Genomic DNA, 16,811 nt, shown 5'->3' with positions numbered 1-16,811 from the left:
CAGAACTGGAAATAAACGTCTGTTTTTTTAAGCCACAGTTTATGGTCTTAATAACAGCCCAAACAGGCCACAGTTCATAAAGTCTTCAAGTAGAGGGGACTGTTGTATGTTAAGATTGCTAGTAGATCACGTTTCACCGCATCTCTAAATGCTGGACCAAACACAGGCGGTTTGCAGCCACCCTTAATTTTTGTGTGATGACGAATTCATTACCACACAGGGCACTTTGTTCCATTTTTGATAAATTCAGATAGAGATTATAGTTTGTATAATGAGACAATATATGTTTTCATCTGAATTTTTTATCTATTGAAATTAATTCCACTCTCTGGTACTTCCTCTTCACATGAAAAGACTTTAAAACTGAAGCTACTCACCAGACAGTTTTGTCTTCAATATGAGATCCACTCCCAGTTTCCTTAATTTATCTTTACATGGTTTCTATATTTCCTGGAAGTATTCTATTTTGCTAAAAAACCAAATGCTTTGAATGTGTGGAGAAATAACCGTGTCATTTCTATCAATAAAACCCAACTTTCAAAGCCATTGGCAGTGGGTCTCACAGAGTTGATGTAGGTGGAACATGCAATCAAGTAGCTTCCAAAATCTCTTCCACATAAAGTTAAGCTGAATCTCTTCTTTTCTGCCTCTTGGCCCCTGAGCTCTGCTGCTATTGCTCTGTATTCAAGTTCAACGCAAGGACTCCACTACCTTCAGTCACTCTCCCTGATAAGCACAGCTTCTCTATTTTCTTGGGAGATTATCAGTCAGAACAGTGCCCCTGTGAACAGTGAACAAACCTAACTGTAACTTCTGTAAGCACAGTGGCACATGTAAATACCATGAAATTGCATGTAAAGCCCAGTAAAGACCCACAGTCTGGTGCAAAACCTGGCTCAAAATTATCACTGAAAATGGTGCCCACTCTGCTCCAATTATGAACGCTCTCATTTCTCGACTAGTTCACGTTTATCTCCTCCTTAACTGTCGCTCCCCGTCTTCGTGGAGGAGCAACACAGGACCCTGCGCTGTTCTTTCGTCTGCTCGGCCCTCCCCGGGTTTGCTGCTGGTTCTTCCCGGGTTGGCTACTATCCCTTCCACCTCCGTGGAAGGGCAGTTCCCCCTGGCCGCATTCCCCACTTCCGCAGGGGAGCGGCACACCGCCGGCCGGCTCTTCTCGGGGGCTGCACAGGTGTTCCCCTTAGATGTTCCCCATAGATGTTCCTGGTGCATGCCGTCTCTCTCCTCCTTTATAGTCCTTCTCCGCCAATCCCAACTCGGCTGCCCACACGCCGAGTACGCTGCTCTCCTCCAATCAGGAGCAAGTCCTACAGTTTATTGGCTGAACTGGAGGCACCTGTGTAGAAGCTGTTTTCTTCTCTCCCAGCGCCATATTGTGGGAGAGCAGATGCATAGAATAAGTCTTAATTCCAGCAACTCAGTCTAGTCCGGGTTGCTCCCCACACTTAACTATATGCTCTACCTTGTCCCACTAAGAAGAGGATTTTCTTTCATGAAAAACACACACACAAAAAAAAATAAAGGCTCAAAATCTGTGCTTTCTCCCTCTATTCAGCTATTATTATACAACTTTGTTAAGTACTGTGTTTCCCCAAGGTTCTCCTTCTTAGACAAGTATAAGAAATGCACTAGAAATGAATTACAATTGACTCCTTAATAGTGTAGGCTTTGGGCCAGGTGTTGTAGACAAGTGAATTTGATTTTCTGATCCTAAAACCACATATAATTGGCATTTAAAGAGCACAACAGACCCAAGTTAAACTGAACTAATCACTGCTTGAGAATCTCCCCCAACGAATGAACTAGGTGGTCCTGGCAGAGACAAGACCCAATACTTCTCCTATCTCTGAAATGTCCTTACCTGCATTGATATGAGGTCTTGGTAAGTTTCTCTCTGTATATTCCTCATGTGGACAGTGACAAGCTCTGTGGAAGGAAAGGGTAAACTGCAGAAGTCCTGCTAACAACCCCCACTGGGCAGGGGCACAGCCAGGCTGAAGAGCCAGGGCTCCAAGCCTCCTACCCAAACACCTCACAGCCACTTCACACTGACACTTCAGGGCTTGTGCCTAGCAATAAAGACACAATCATACACCTGTTTCCAAAAGGCTTGCAAATCTATCCCTTCACTTGGCATTTGCGGTAAACAAGCCAGAGAAGCAAAGTGGGCAGTTACAATAAACCACACTGACAAATACATGAAGGCCAGGTGGACACACTGAGCCCAGAGAGGTGAATTGCTCAGATCCTAAGATACAACTAGAGGCTGTGTGACCCCTAACTCAGAACAATATTCTGACTGTCCCTCTGCAAGATGGGGATGGGACACTATAAAGCCTGGAGAGAGAACAGCCCAGAGAGCACCTGACCAAGTGCTTGGGCATAAAGAATCCCAAACAGCGTTCTTCTCTGGCTGCACTGGTCTGCACATTTTCTAACTACTTACTTCTTTCCATTCTCCTGCACCAGCTCATGTTTTCTCCTCATTGTCCCATTCTACAGATCCCTGCTTCTTTTATTTCCTGACATCCTGACCCTGGGAGCTCCTGAGGCTGGGTCCAGGGCAGTACCATTTCTCAGACACTGCACCCACTTCTGATCAATCAAGGCCATCTGGCCCTGGCCCAGACCGTCCTCACCACAGGCCACCCAGGGGTTGAGGAGGTGGTGGAGGTGGTCTGCCCTGTTGGTGCTGCTGCTGCCAGGAAGAGATTGGTTCCTCAGCTCATCCTTGACCGGATGCCCCCAGCACTCTGCCCTGAAGACAATACGATCTTGTTCATGGGAAATGAGAAAAATGAAGCATCCACGGGACTCCTGTTTCAGACCTGACGAGGAGAGGAAATACGACAAAAGCTAGACCGTACCATGTTCCAAGTGGCCTTTTGTCAATTCTAATCCATTATCTGCAGTCATGAGCATCACTTGGATCTTCCTCTTCACCAGGGCCTAGGGAGAAATTCAGTTAGATGAATTAACTCTTCTTGATACCACAGAATTGCTCCTCTCCAGAAAAAAAAATTATAGCAATGAAGCTGGGGAATGGAGAGGACCTTCTAATTCCCTTTCTAACTACTTACAAGTTGGGAAATCAGCACAAAACTAACTCTGCCTTCCATTAGAGTTGTGTAGACTGTTTCCAGCCCTCTCTCTAGAGTGTAAATCCATGGGAAAATTAAACTGGATCTATCCATCTTCATATCCTACAGTTCCATGCAAGCTACAGTTACTTGGGTTGAGTTTGCTCTACACACTAACAAAGTGAGAAAAGAAGTATGGAGAGAAATTAAAGTATGACTTACATTTTTAACATATGGCATGTATTTTTTATCCAGATTGTATGCACCATATTCATTCTCGACCTGCACAGCAATGATGGAACCTTTATAGTGATACTGAGGGTGAAAGAGAGGAGAGTTTGACAGTGAGGCCACTGGCAGGAAAAATATAGATTTTCTGAGTTTACTAAGTACAAAGACACCTGAGTGTCACAAAAACAACACTTTTAAAATCCACGTCCCCAAGTTAAACTACAGTTCTGGGAATTTCTCTCACTCCACAGCCAGCAGTCACCATTGGGCAATCAGATGCTCACAGAATCCTCCCTAAATACATAACTCTAGTTACTTTGTCCCTAACTCAAAGCAGTAAGCATAAGACCTCAGACTCCACAACTCTCCTTTCCGCTTAGAACAGTGCAATGAAGAAAGGATCCCCCATCCTCCCTAGAGGTTCTCGCACCTCTTGTAGGCTGGATCTCGTTCCCACTTCTTGGGGAACTTTCCTCCCTTTGTCTTCTGTCTCTTCATCTCTTCCAAGACTGAAGACTCCTCATCACCACTGAAACTGACTTAGGGCCCTGCGTCACCAATAATTGGCCTGGACCATGCGCCCCTCCAGCTTCCAGCCCTGGACCTCTCCACCCTCAAGGACTCATTCTGTTTGATGCATCTGCCCTCCCTCTTGACTTCTTAGTTCTCATCTATTCCACTCGTGGTGGCCTTGTTTCCACCCTTTCCCTTCCACGTGAATGATGAATGTCAACCTTCTGTTACTAAATTCAAACATGGGATGTTAGGCTGACTTAGATTGCTCTCTCAGCAACACTTGACTGAGCCCCTTGGCATTCCCCACTCCTTGAAAGTCCCTCATCTGCCGCCTTCTGTGACAGGTTCTCTCCTCGCCTGGGGCATGCCTGTCTGGCCCCTCTCCCTCAGCTTCCTTTGTGAGCCTCTCTTGCCCTCCTCACCTCTCCATGTAGTTGCTCCTCATGGTTCTCAATGAATCCAAACTCTGTGCTGCCGTGGTACCAACCTGCATGTGTGGCTTTAGAGCACTTGAAAGGTGGCTAATGTGACTGAGGAAATGAATGCTTAATTTTGTTTAATTTTAATTAATTTTAATGAAAATATCCACATGTAGCTATGACTACTGTATTAGAGAATGGAGCACTAGTCTCTGTGAAGGACCATCTCTCCAATCCTCTAAATAGCACACTGAAGAATTGTCTTTAGTCACTTGGGAGTTTTTATGGCCACCTTGAGTCTAATTAACTCTGGGATACTCATAATGTTATAAACTAACCCTGTTCCTAGTAAATTCATACATGTGACACCTTCTCCCTGTCAAATACAGGCTTTATTGTTGCTTCTGTTTAGGCTACAATATCTCCTTCCAATCCTTGCTGTAAGGATCAAATATGCCAGGTAAATGTCAAATGTCCATGCAGCCATCTAGGGAGTGAACCAGTGGATGGAAGACCTTTCTCTCGGTCTCTCCCTCTCTCTGTCTGGAACCCTACATCTCAAATAAATAAATAAAATGTCAAATTCCAGTGTAAAGCTTGGTTTCTAATAAATGTTACATATTTGTTGCCTGCCTCTGCTCATTTTCTACCTAGTACAAATGCTCTTTGACTTATGATGCAGTTACATGCTGATAAGCCCATCCTATGAAAATCTCGTAAGTGGAAAAGGCATTTAATACCCCTAAACTTGGCAGGCGCCGTGGCTCAATAGGCTAATCCTCCACCTTGCGGCGCCGCCACACCAGGTTCTAGTCCCGGTCAGGGAGCCGGATTCTGTCCAGGTTGCTCCTCTTCCAGGCCAGCTCTCTGCTGTGGCCCGGGAATGCAGTGGAGGATGGCCCAAGTGCTTGGGCCCTGCACCCCATGGGAGACCAGGAGAAGCACCTGGCTCCTGCCTTCCGATCAGTGTGGTGCGCTGGCCACAGTGCACCAGCCGTGGCAGCCATTGGAGGGTGAACCAACAGCAAAGGAAGACCTTTCTCTCTGTCTCTCTCTCTCACTGTCCACTGTGCCTGTCAAAAAAAAAAAAAATACCCCTAACCTGTGGCACCTCTGAGCTTAGCAACACAACGCACTGCAGAGCATCCGCTCCTCCCGTTGTGAGGACAGGACCTACTGGGAGCTGTGCACACTGCCGCAGCCCGCCATCCTGAGAGAAGACTGAACCACACATGCCAGCCCAGGAAAAAGACAGACTCAAAACTCAAGGTGGGGTTTACACTGAATGCCAATCACTTTCACACCATCTTACAGTCAAAAACAGTATAAGGTGAACCAATGAAAGACTACATAGTCCTTTTCATGAGGCTATTGCAAAAAGTTCATAGAAAATGAAATTAAAAGTTAATGTGCAATTTTCATGAACTTTTTGAAGACTCCTTATGTACTGGCACACTGTTTTTACCCAAGCAATGAGTATGTGTGACACCATGCTCGTACTGTAGACATGCATATTAAGTCTAACAAATTGCAACTTCTGCATAACCATTGACCTAACATCTTCTGTAGGAGCTATTGCTTGTGAACAATGATATATAGCTTTCTTGAGGAGGTAAATGAAGACATTTTGGAGACAATCATTAATTTTCCATTTATAGTAATGAAGAGAATAAAAAATGATGAACCAGACAAAATAAAAATGTACATAGTATGGCTCCACGTGTCCCACCAGGAAAAAGGCAGATTCCAGTGCATGAACTGTGTTCAGTTAGCATCAAGTAGAGGGAACACATAAAAACTGAGCAGTTAAAGCTCACTGTTTTGTCAGTAAGGAATTGGAATTCCTGTCTCTGAGTATACAGAAAGTATGCTAACCCTATCTAAGAAATTCATTCAGGTAATTACTTTCTACAGCCATAGAGATGGGAGGAGGGACTATATTTTACCTGGAGTTTTTCTATCCTGGGAATCAGCTGATCAAAATAGCGATTCATTGCTTTAGTGAAGCCCTGGTAAGTTGTTCTCAGCTTCATTTTTGGATCCCTGAGTAACCAGCTAGGATTGAAAATACAAGACTTAGACTTGAGATGAGAGACAGCAATAAGAAATATTCCAGCACACCATCCCGGGAAGCTCAGACAGCCCAAATTTGCACAGCTACATGGGATAATGCATTTTGAGGGCTAATTCCAGCTTTAAGAAATAGTCTGTGCCAGTTACAAGTAGCTCTGCCCCTTAGACGTTACCTTTCTTCAAAATATAAGTAGAGAGTTACTTGATTTACAACAGGATTCATCAAACTACAGTTCCTAGGCCCTACCATACCTGTGGTCTACTTCTATAAGTGTGGGGAGCAACTGGGAGCAACTCGGACTAGACTGTTACTGGAATTAAGACTTATTCTATGCATCTGCTCTCCCACAATATGGCGCTGGGAGAGGAGTAAACTTCTACACAGCTGCCTCTCGCCAATTTGATTGACTGAGCTGCAGGAGCTGATCCTGCTCCTGATTGGAGGAGAGCAGCGTACTCGGCGTGTGGGTAGCAGAGTTGGGATTGGTGGAAGAGGACTATAAAGGAGGAGAGAGACAACATGCACCAGGAACATCTAAGGGGAACATCTAAGAGGAACACCTGTGCAGCCCCCGAGAGAGCTGGCCGGCAGTGTGCTGCTCCCCCGTGGAAGTGGGGAAAGTGGCAGGGGGGCCTGCCCCTCCACGGAGGTGGAAGGACGGCAGCCAACCCGGGAAGAACCAGCAGCAAACCCAGGGAGGGCCGAGCAGACAAAAGAACAGCGCAGGGTCCTGTGTCGTTCCTCCACGAAGAAGGGGAGCAACATAATGGTGCCGTGACTCGGATAGGAAGCCTAGGCAGGGTTTAGTGTCGTTCCTCCACAAAGAGGGGGAGCAACATATAAGTAAAGTTTTATTGGCACACATCCATCCCCATGTGTTTGCATGATGCCATGTGTGCTTCTGGACTACCAAAGCAGGATAATTGCAACAGAAATGGGGTCTGGCCCACATAGTATACTGTGTTTACTATCTGGTCTTTCACAAAGCAAGTTTGCTAACCCTTAGTACAGAATAAAATGGATAGAGGGCCAACTCTGGCTCAGCAGGTTAAGCCACTGCCTGCAGTGCCCACATCCCACATGAACACAGGTTCAAGTCCTTGATGCTCCACTTTCAATCCAGTTCCCTGCTGATGTGCCTAGTCCTGTGCCACCCACTTGGGAGGCCTTAGTGGAGTTCCAGGCTCCTGGCTTTGGCCTGACCCAAAGAGATATCTCTCTCTCTTCCCCTCTGTATAACATCACCTTTCAAATTAAAAAAAAAAAAATTGTACATAGAAAACAAAGCACAACACTTTGCTCTAACTTCCATTTGAGCATGTTGTGGCCCATGTGCAATCATGGCCGGGGACACTCTGAGGACAACTTACCTGGGCAAACCTCCAAGGTCTAAGTCACTTCCGATGTAGGGACCTGGACAAATAATGACCCAGAGATCCAGCTGTGAGGCCATGGAAATAAAAGCCCTAGGAAGCAAAGTGAAAAGGATGAGCTCATATCAGAAGCTGGGACCCACAATCACTGCAGTGTCTCTCATTCTTTTCTGTGGTTGGAACAGGTAGACTTTCCACTAAGGCCGACAAAACTCCTTTCACAGACATAACCCTGGGGGTACAGGAGCCCAACATTCAGTGAAAAAATGGGTCCTTCCAAAGCCCTAGAAAGGAGGGCTTTGGAGTGGAAGTCCAGAAATCCTGCACCAAATCCAATCTTACCATCCAAATCTACTCCCTTGCACTTCCCACCTCTGTGATGGGATACAAGACACCACCTATAGTGGAAACTTACCCTGTTCTTTCCCCCTCATCTCTTCCTGTCAGGCAGGCACCAAATCATGTCTATTCCTTCTCTATAAAACTTTATAATGTCCCAGCAGTCCCCTGTGCGACCACCTTGGATGAAGACTGCAGCACTTCTCACCTGAGTTACCGGAACACTTGCCTGACTGGTTTCCTTCCTCCATCCTTACCTGGTTACAATCATCCACAACCACTGTTGGTCACATCATCAGCAGTGAAAGGAACTAATACTTATTCCGTATCAATAAAAGGCTCTACAGATAAATTTCTTATTAGGTTTTTTTTTTCTTTTTTACTTACTCAAAAGGCAGAGAGACAGAAAAAGAGCTCCTATCCAGTGGTTCACTCCCCAAGTGCTCTCAACAGCCATGGCTAGGCCAGGTCAAAGCTGAGAGCCAGGGACTCAGTACAAGTCTCCCATGTAGGTAGCAGGGACTCAAGCAGCAAAGCCATCGCTTGTTGCTTCCTGCAATCCACATTGGTGGGAAGCTGGAATCAGGAGCCCGAGCCGCGAATTGAACTCAGCCACTCTGATGTATGATGTGGGTCTCACACATACGAGGCCAAACATCTACCCTAAGTTTACTTTATTTGACAATTTAATGAGATATGATGCTGATATCTTTTCCATCTAATAATTAAGAAAATAAAAACTTTTAGAGCGTCTTGTTTTACAATTTTTACAAAGATTACATTTTTAGTAAATTCGAGAACTAATTGAGCAGCCAGTGTTGTGTCACAGTGGGTTAAGCCAAGGCTTGAAACACCCGCATCCCAGGTCAAAGATGTTCACTGGAGCCTCAGCTCCTCTGCTTCCAATCCAGCATCCTGCTAATGAGTCTGGGAAGCCAGCATGTAATAGTTCAGGTACCATTTTGAGTCCTGCCACCCATTTAGGGGAGCCAGATGGAGTTTCAGGCTCCCAGCTTCAACCTAGTCCAGTTTCAGTTTTTTGGGGGCATCTGGGAAGTGAACCAATAAGTGGAAGATTCTTTCTCCCTCTCTCTGTTTCTCTTCTTCCTTAGTCCCTTCCTTATTCCCTCTCTACAGGTCATTTTGTCATCCAAATAAATAAATCTTTAAAAGAAAAAACTAAATTGGGAATGCAAGCAGAGGACCTCCAGAAATGAAACCCTAACTATTCTATTATATTATCTCTTAAAAATATACCTGAACTGATTTTTCTAAATGAAAATTAAAACTCATCAAATGATTCCCCAACGTTCTCAGAACAGACTCCAAATTCTACAGCATGGTAGATAAAGCCAGGATCTGGACTTTAGCTATCTCTCCAACTTAATTTTTTGACAATTCCTCAATTTAAAACTAATAGGAAAAACCAGTCAACTTTACTTACAGTCCCCATAAAATACCATGTGTAGCACAAGTTAATTACCAAACCCATTCCCCTTTTTCCTGGGGTGTGCAGCTCAACTATATCTCTCAGCCTCCCCTGACGTGACTGACTGGGAACAGAAGCAACGTGTCCCAACTCCCAAAGGAGATCCCCGTGCCCTTTCTTCCACATACTGGCTTGATGTACACGTGCACGATGGTTTGGAATTTATGTGTTGACGATGATGAAGTACTAGAAAGAATAGTCCTGAATCTCTCCAGTTATTTCTTGAGAAACAGACATCCTCAGCAGGAGTACCTATTTCAGATTCTCCTTCAAGGATTGTGGAATGTCCAGCCCATCAGGCATATAAGACCCATGAAATCATTTAGTCTGGCCCAGCCAAGGCAACTGCATGCAGGACTCAAAATTCAATAATCTGTTGCACACTTACTTTTAAGTTGATAATTTTGTATGACCCATTAATGATATTATAAACATCCAAATGACCCTTGGCAGAAAAATATTCCCTATCTCTGTTCTACTTGAATAAAAATAAGCTTTTGTTGTTGAAAGAGATTGAGGCTTACTTTGTCAGAGCTGCCAACATCACCTTAGCTAGCTTATAAATTTTTCTCACATCTCTGTCTGGATATTCCACCTGGATTATCATTCAGCTCCTCCTAGTTAACTCAGGATCAGCCTTGAAATTTACTTTAGCTACAGCTTCACTGTTGTCTTGCATGGTCTGTTCCCCTAGTATGTTGTATTTGCCTCCTTCACTGCACAGAATCCTTATTCCTGAAAGCACAGACTGTTTTATCTGGCTATTTCCAGCATCAAAGACAGTATCTGAACTACAGTAGGTGGTAGGTACACATGACAGCATTTCTAAAAGTTCATGGAAAATGGAATGAAAAGATAGTTTTAGGAGCAAGCAATTGATGCAGCAAAGGTGCCTGCATCCCACATCAGTGTGTCCACTCCACTCCACTTCCAACCCAACTTCCTGCTAATATGGACCCTGGGAGGCAGAGGTGATAGCTCAAGTATCTGAGCCCCTGCCACTCATGATGGAGTTCAAGGCTCCTGATTTTGGCCTGATCCAATCCCAGCTCTTGCAGGCATTTGGGTAAGGAACTAGGAGATGGAAGATCTCTCTCTCTCTCTCTCTCTCTCTCTTTTCTCTCTCTTTCTCTCTCTCTTTCTCATTCTCTCTCCTCCTCTCTCTCTGCAATAAATAAAATCTTATGGCCGCGGCTCACTAGGCTAATCCTCCACCTGCAGTGCCAGCACTCTGGGTTCTAGTCCCGGTGGGGGCACCAGTTCTGTCCCAATTGCTCCTCTTCCAGTCCAGCTCTCTGCTGTGGCCCGGGAAGGCAGTGGAGGATGGCCCAGGTGCTTGGGCCTGCACCTACATGAGAGACCAGAAGGAAGCACCTGGCTCCTGGCTTTGGATCAGCACAAAATGGCTGCAGTGGCCATTTTGGAGGTGAACCTACGGAAGGAAGACCTTTCTCTCTGTTTCTCTCTCACTGTCTAACTCTGCCTGTCAAATAAATAAAATCTTTAGAAAAAAATATAGGTTTATTTTGTTATAAAAGGTTTGAAATGCATAGTTTTTTTAATAATATGAGTTTTTCATGAACTTTTGGAAGACAGTTGGATTCCTGCATGAGCAGTTATTCTACTTCTGTCAGGTCTTAGAAATGCTGTAAACCACTGCCCAGAGATCTACTACAACTGAGTAAGCAGGTTCTCTACCAAAGTCTAACACTATAGAATTCTGGATGCACCATTTCCCAATCACACTGTGAATATTAACATAAATCAAACATGAAGGTCTTGTTCAAGAGTTCTTCCACTCCAGAAACAAAATTATCACAGGGCATTCTGATGGTTCTCAGGGCAGAAAGGATGGTGCTTCCTATCATATTCACCCCATCTTATGAACCTTATATTGTTGGTTACTGGATTTCATTTTATTCATATAAATAAAAATGTTTTATCCAGCTCTAAACTTCGGGGTTCTTTTTGGTGTCTTTTTTAAAAAAAGGATTTATTTATTTACTTGAAAGGCAGAATTACAGAGAGAGGAGATGGGAGATATGTCTCTCACTGTCACTCTTTTGCATTCATTTAGTCTAGCAGTTTAGATGTCCACACCCATATTGCAACACGTGTATTCAATGCCCAGTTCCAGAGCTCAATTCCAACCTCCTGCCAATGCAGATCCTGGGGGAAACAGGTGATGACTCAAGTAATTGGGTCTTTGACCCCACATAGGAGACCTGGACTGAGTTCCTTACTCCTGTCTGGCCATTATGGGCACTTAGAGAGTAAACCAGAAAATGGGGAAGATCTCTTTCTCTCTCTGCCTCTAGGAAAGAAAGAGAAAGAAAGAAAGAAAGAAAGAAAGAAAGAAAGAAAGAAAGAAAGAAAGAAAGAAAGAAAGAAAGAGAGAGAAAGAGAGAAAGAAAGAAAGAAAGGGAGAGAGAAAGAGAGAGAGAAAGAAAGAAAAAAAGGGAGAGAGAAAGAGAGAAAGAAAGAAAGAAAGGGAGAGAGAAAGAAAGAAAGGGAGAGAGAAAGAAAGAGAGAGAGAAAGAAAGAAAGAGAAAGAGAGAAAGAAAGAAAGAAAGAGAGAGAGAAATAAATAAATAAAGAAAGAAAGAAAGAAAGGGAGAGAGAAAGAAAGAAAGGGAGGGAGAAAGAAAGAAAGAAAGGGAGAGAGAAAGAAAAAGAGAGAGAAAGAAAGAAAGAGAGAGAGAAAGAAAGAAAGGGAGAGAGAAAGAAAGAAAGAGAAAGAAAGAAAGAGAGAGAAAGAAAGAAAGAGAGAGAGAAAGAAAGGGAGAGAGAGAAAGAGAAAGAAAGGGAGAAAGAAAGAAAGAAAGAAAGAAAGAAAGAAAGAAAGAAAGAAAGAAAGAAAGGGAGAGAGAAGGGGAGGGCAGGAGGGGAGGGGAGGAGGGGAGGGGAGGGAAAGGAAAAAAATTTATAATTCCCAGCATTAATTAAAAATTACTAGGAACACAAAGAAACAGGAAAATGTAATTGAAAGCCAGGGTGGAAAATTGATCAATAAAAATAAGTCTAGAATTGACATATATGTTGAGACTAGCAAACAGAAGTATTAAGAGACATACAAATATACACCACACCTTCAGTAAGTAAAACAGGACTACCCATAATGAGGAGGAAAATAAAAGACATTTTTAAAAGAACACAAACAGAATTTTGAGACTTTAAAAATATAATATGTGAAATGAAAGATACATCAGTTGGAGCTATAGTCATAATAAAAGGTCAGTAAACTTTAAGACATAACAAAAGAAGTTATCCAAAATGAAGAACAAAGACTTTTTTTTTAAAAAAATGAGCAAAGCAACAGTGACATATGGGATCATATCAAACCCCTGCCTGAGCCACAGAATTAGGGAATTTTACACTTACTCAAAATCCAGGTTTCCAGTGAAAAGATATTGTCCTTTGATCGGTTCATGGAGGTTCCAGGGAACATGCCTGCAACAGGACAAAAAGAAAAATATAAGAACCTCATCCCTCCCTTCCTTGACCTGATGCCCTATGCACCACTCATTCTCTCTCTCTCTCTCTCTTCTCTCTCTCTCTCTTCTCTCTCTTTCTTGCTCTCTCTGCCTTTCAAATAAATAAAATCTTAAGACAGTATATAATATCTTTCATTAAAAGGTGCTGGGACACCCAGGGCCAAAAGAATGAAGTTGGACTCTTACAAAATACTATATATAGGCCGGCGCCACGGCTCACTAGGCTAATCCTCCGCCTGTGGTGCCAGCACTCGGGTTGTAGTCCCGGTCGGGGTACCGGATTCTGTCCTGGTTGCTCCTCTTCCAGTCCAGCTTTCTGCTGTGGCCTGGGAGTGCAGTGGAGAATGGCCCAAGCCCTTGGGCCCTGCACCCGCATGGGAGACCGGGAGAAGCACCTGGCTCCTGGCTTCAGATCGGCGTGGTGCGCCGGCCACAGTGCGCCAGCCACAGTGCACCAGCTGCAGCGGCCACTGGGGGGTGAACCAATGGAAAAGGAAGACCTTTCTCTCTGTCTCTCTCTCACACTGTCCACTTTGCCTGTCAAAAAAAAAATACTTTATACAAAAATTAATTCAAAATGGATCAAATATTTAAACGTAAGCATTAAAGCTATAAAGCTCTTAGGATAAATTTCATGATACTAGATTTGGCAATATTTCCTTCAATGTGGCATCAAAAGTACCAGCAACAAAAAAGGTAGACAAAATATATTTCATCAAAACTTAAAACCTTTGCAACAAAGGAAACTACCAACAGAGGGAAAAAGCAGCTCACAGAACTGGAGAAAATATTTGAAAATTGCATATCTGATAAGGAATTGATATCATAATATATAAATAATTCCTTTACCTTAATAACAACAAAAAACAAACTTTTCAACTGAAAAATGATCAAAGGAATTGAATATACACTTCTACAGAAAAGATACTCAATGTGGGGAGCAACTCAGACTAGACTAAGTTACTGGAATTAAGACTTATTCTATGCATCTGCTCTCCCACAATATGGCGCTGGGAGAGGAGTAAACAACTTTTACACAGCTGCCTCCAGTTCGACCAGTAACCTGCAGGAGCTGATCCTGCTCCTGATTGGAGGAGAGCAGCGTACTCGGCGTGTGGGTAGCAGAGTTGGGATTGGTGGAACAGGACTATAAAGGAGGAGAGAGACAACATGCACCAGGAACATCTAAAGGGAACACCTGAGGAACACCTGAGCAGCCCCCGAGAGAGCCGGCCGGCGGTGTGCCACTCCCCCGCGGAAGTGGGGAAAGTGGCAGGGGGAACCGCCCTTCCACGGAGGTGGAGGGACGGCAGCCAACCCGGGAAGAACCAGCAGCAAACCCGGGGAGGGCCGAGCAGACAAAAGAACAATGCAGGGTCTAGTGTCGTTCCTCCGCGAAGAGGGGGAGCGACAACTCAACATTAGAGATCCAAGCACAGAAGTGTATAGAGTTAACAGCAGGAATAGAATGTCTTCAGAAACATTCCAAGATAAATGGCAGAGATTTGACTCTCTGGCAAGAGCCTATATTGAAGTGCTGAACTCAGTACTCAAGTGTTCAAAAGCTCAGGAGTTGAAATGGATTGTGTATGGGTGTACTGCACAGCAGTTGAAGCCAGTTACTATAGAATAACTCACCTTCCAACAATTCCTGAAATGGTTCCTTAATTTGTAAATTTGGATCATTGTTATTCTCCATATAGAGGAAATTATCCAGTGCTATAATTTTATTTTATAATTGAAGAATTAAAGTATCAATTCTATTCAAAGTAAACAAAATGGAGTTGCACTAGCAAAGGGGAAGTGACTTCACTGATCTGATCAGCTAATATTTGAAGACTTTTACTGTATACAGTATCCTAAGGGTAAGTAATTATCCAATTACTCTGGTATGTATGTTAGCCATTTCATTAATCAGCATGAAAAAAAAGTACCTTCCTCAACATCCCAAGTTTTAAAAGTAGCAGTAAAATGGTAATTTCTTATTTTACATCATCTTGCCCTATGTAGATCCAAGCTCTGGCTCATTTAGCTGAGTAGCACAATAGAACCAAACTTTTGGATCATATGTGAACTAATTTGAGAACGTTAGTTTATAAGCAAAATCAATATGAACTTGGATAGTGTATTTAAAGAAAAAGCAAGATACAGCAGATCAATCTTGACATTGGGTGTTTGGAAAGTGCAAGGGTGTTTCAACACTGTAGTACTATAATATCTGGAATTCTGGGAAAGTAGTTACATGCATAAAAAAGTAAACTTGGGATCATTGCGTAAACATTCTTTTTTTAAAGCATTGTTTTAAGTTTTGTTTTATTTATTTGAAGGAGTTACAGGGAGAAGCAGAGACAAAGAGAGACAGGTCTTCCATCTGCTGATTCACTCCCCAAATGGCAGCAACAGCCAGAGCTGAGCCGATCAGATCCAAAGTCAGGAGCTTCGTCCGGGTCTCCCACATGGGTGCAAGGGCCCAAGGACTTAGACCATCCTTTGCTGCTTTCCCAGGCACATTAGCAGGGAGCTGAATCAGAAATGGAGCAGCTGGGACTAAAACCAGCACCCATATGGAATGCTGACACTGCAGGCCACAGCGCCAGCCCCTTCATATACATTCTTGTCATTTAAATTTCTTAACTAGTAGTAATGATTTATCTTCTTCCATTCAAAATTAAATTAACATTTAACATATCTAGGATTATGAAACTTAACCTGAACAGTTCACTTTTAATAGCATTATTTCACAGGTGTCTGATAAATGGGTTTTTTGTTGTTGTTGTTTATTTAAGGAGGATTATTACAGCAACAACAACAAAAATTCTGAACCCTTTCTCCACAACCCTGAGCTATAGGTTCCATGATGTTTTCATGAGTTTAAATTTCAAGCCTTAAAACTTTACAACTAGATGAGCATGATATTCTTAGGCTTGGGAAAACTGCCTGATCAGTGTTATGCTATAGTGGAATTATGTTTAGATATGAATTCATCTGTGAAGCAGTCAAATCAAAGTTAAAGCATAAATGTGAAGTGCTAATCACAAGCTTGGGAAAGTAAACTGTGAATCTTCATTTCTTAACATTGATTTAACTTTCTATCTGTTGATATATTTGGTAGTATTGAAAATGCTAGCCTACATAATTTAAAGGTTTTAAATTATGAGGTTTTCATCAAAGCAAAATTGCACAAATGTACTTTTGAGATATAAAAAAGATTAGTGTTTTAGGCAGTTTAAATGATTTCTTGTGGGGCCGGTGCCGTGGCGTAGTGAGTTAATGCCCTGGCTGCTCCACTTCCTATCCAGCTCTCTGCTGTGGCCTGGGATAGCAGTGGAGGATGGCCCATGTCCTTGGGCCTCTGCACCCGCGTGGGAGACCCAGAGGAAGCTCCTGGCTCCTAGTTTCAGATCGGTGCAGCTCTGGCCATTGCGGCCAACTGGGGAGTGAACCATTGGATGGAGGACCTCTCTCTCTCTCTCTCTCTCTCTACCTCTCCTCTCTCTGTGTAACTGTGACTTTCCAATAAATAAAAATAAATCTTAAAATAAATAAATGGTTTCTTGTTGCCCAAAATGCAAATAATATAGTCCTGAGAAAAGGACATTATTACTATATGAGAGTTAAATTAAAATTGAAGGCATTTTATAGAAAACCCCCCCCAAAAAAAGAAAGTTTGGCAAGTTTATAATCTTTAATATTTTTTCAAGAAAACAGGTGATGTTTGTATACGTGATAAAATCTTTTATACAGAATCTACTGCCCCAGTATAGTCCAATCAAGA

The 16,811-nt window shown here is 43.1% G+C and overlaps 1 protein-coding gene across 4 annotated transcripts in view; it reads right to left on the bottom strand.

The window, feature by feature from the left end:
- LOC103345049 (beta-galactosidase-1-like protein 2) overlaps positions 1 to 16,811 on the bottom strand; it is a 40,456-nt gene that overhangs the window by 17,848 nt on the left and 5,797 nt on the right. For 3 of the 4 annotated variants that reach the window (XM_089314782.1, XM_017337615.4, XM_089314770.1), the window contains exons 4-9: positions 12,924 to 12,992; positions 7,712 to 7,807; positions 6,214 to 6,322; positions 3,324 to 3,416; positions 2,889 to 2,970; positions 1,883 to 1,947 (exon numbers count right to left, since the gene is read on the bottom strand). In XM_089314782.1, coding sequence (XP_089170908.1) covers positions 1,883 to 1,947; positions 2,889 to 2,970; positions 3,324 to 3,416; positions 6,214 to 6,322; positions 7,712 to 7,807; positions 12,924 to 12,992 — 514 coding nt within the window. The remainder of the gene's footprint in view (positions 1 to 1,882; positions 1,948 to 2,888; positions 2,971 to 3,323; positions 3,417 to 6,213; positions 6,323 to 7,711; positions 7,808 to 12,923; positions 12,993 to 16,811) is intronic. The other variant, XM_089314778.1, reaches the window with a different exon arrangement.

Source organism: Oryctolagus cuniculus, chromosome 1, assembly GCF_051225735.1.
Source record: "Oryctolagus cuniculus isolate XC-2025 breed Fujian yellow rabbit chromosome 1, ASM5122573v1, whole genome shotgun sequence".
Classification (NCBI taxonomy): Eukaryota; Metazoa; Chordata; class Mammalia; order Lagomorpha; family Leporidae; genus Oryctolagus; species Oryctolagus cuniculus.
This window is presented reverse-complemented; position numbering and strand designations above follow the sequence as displayed.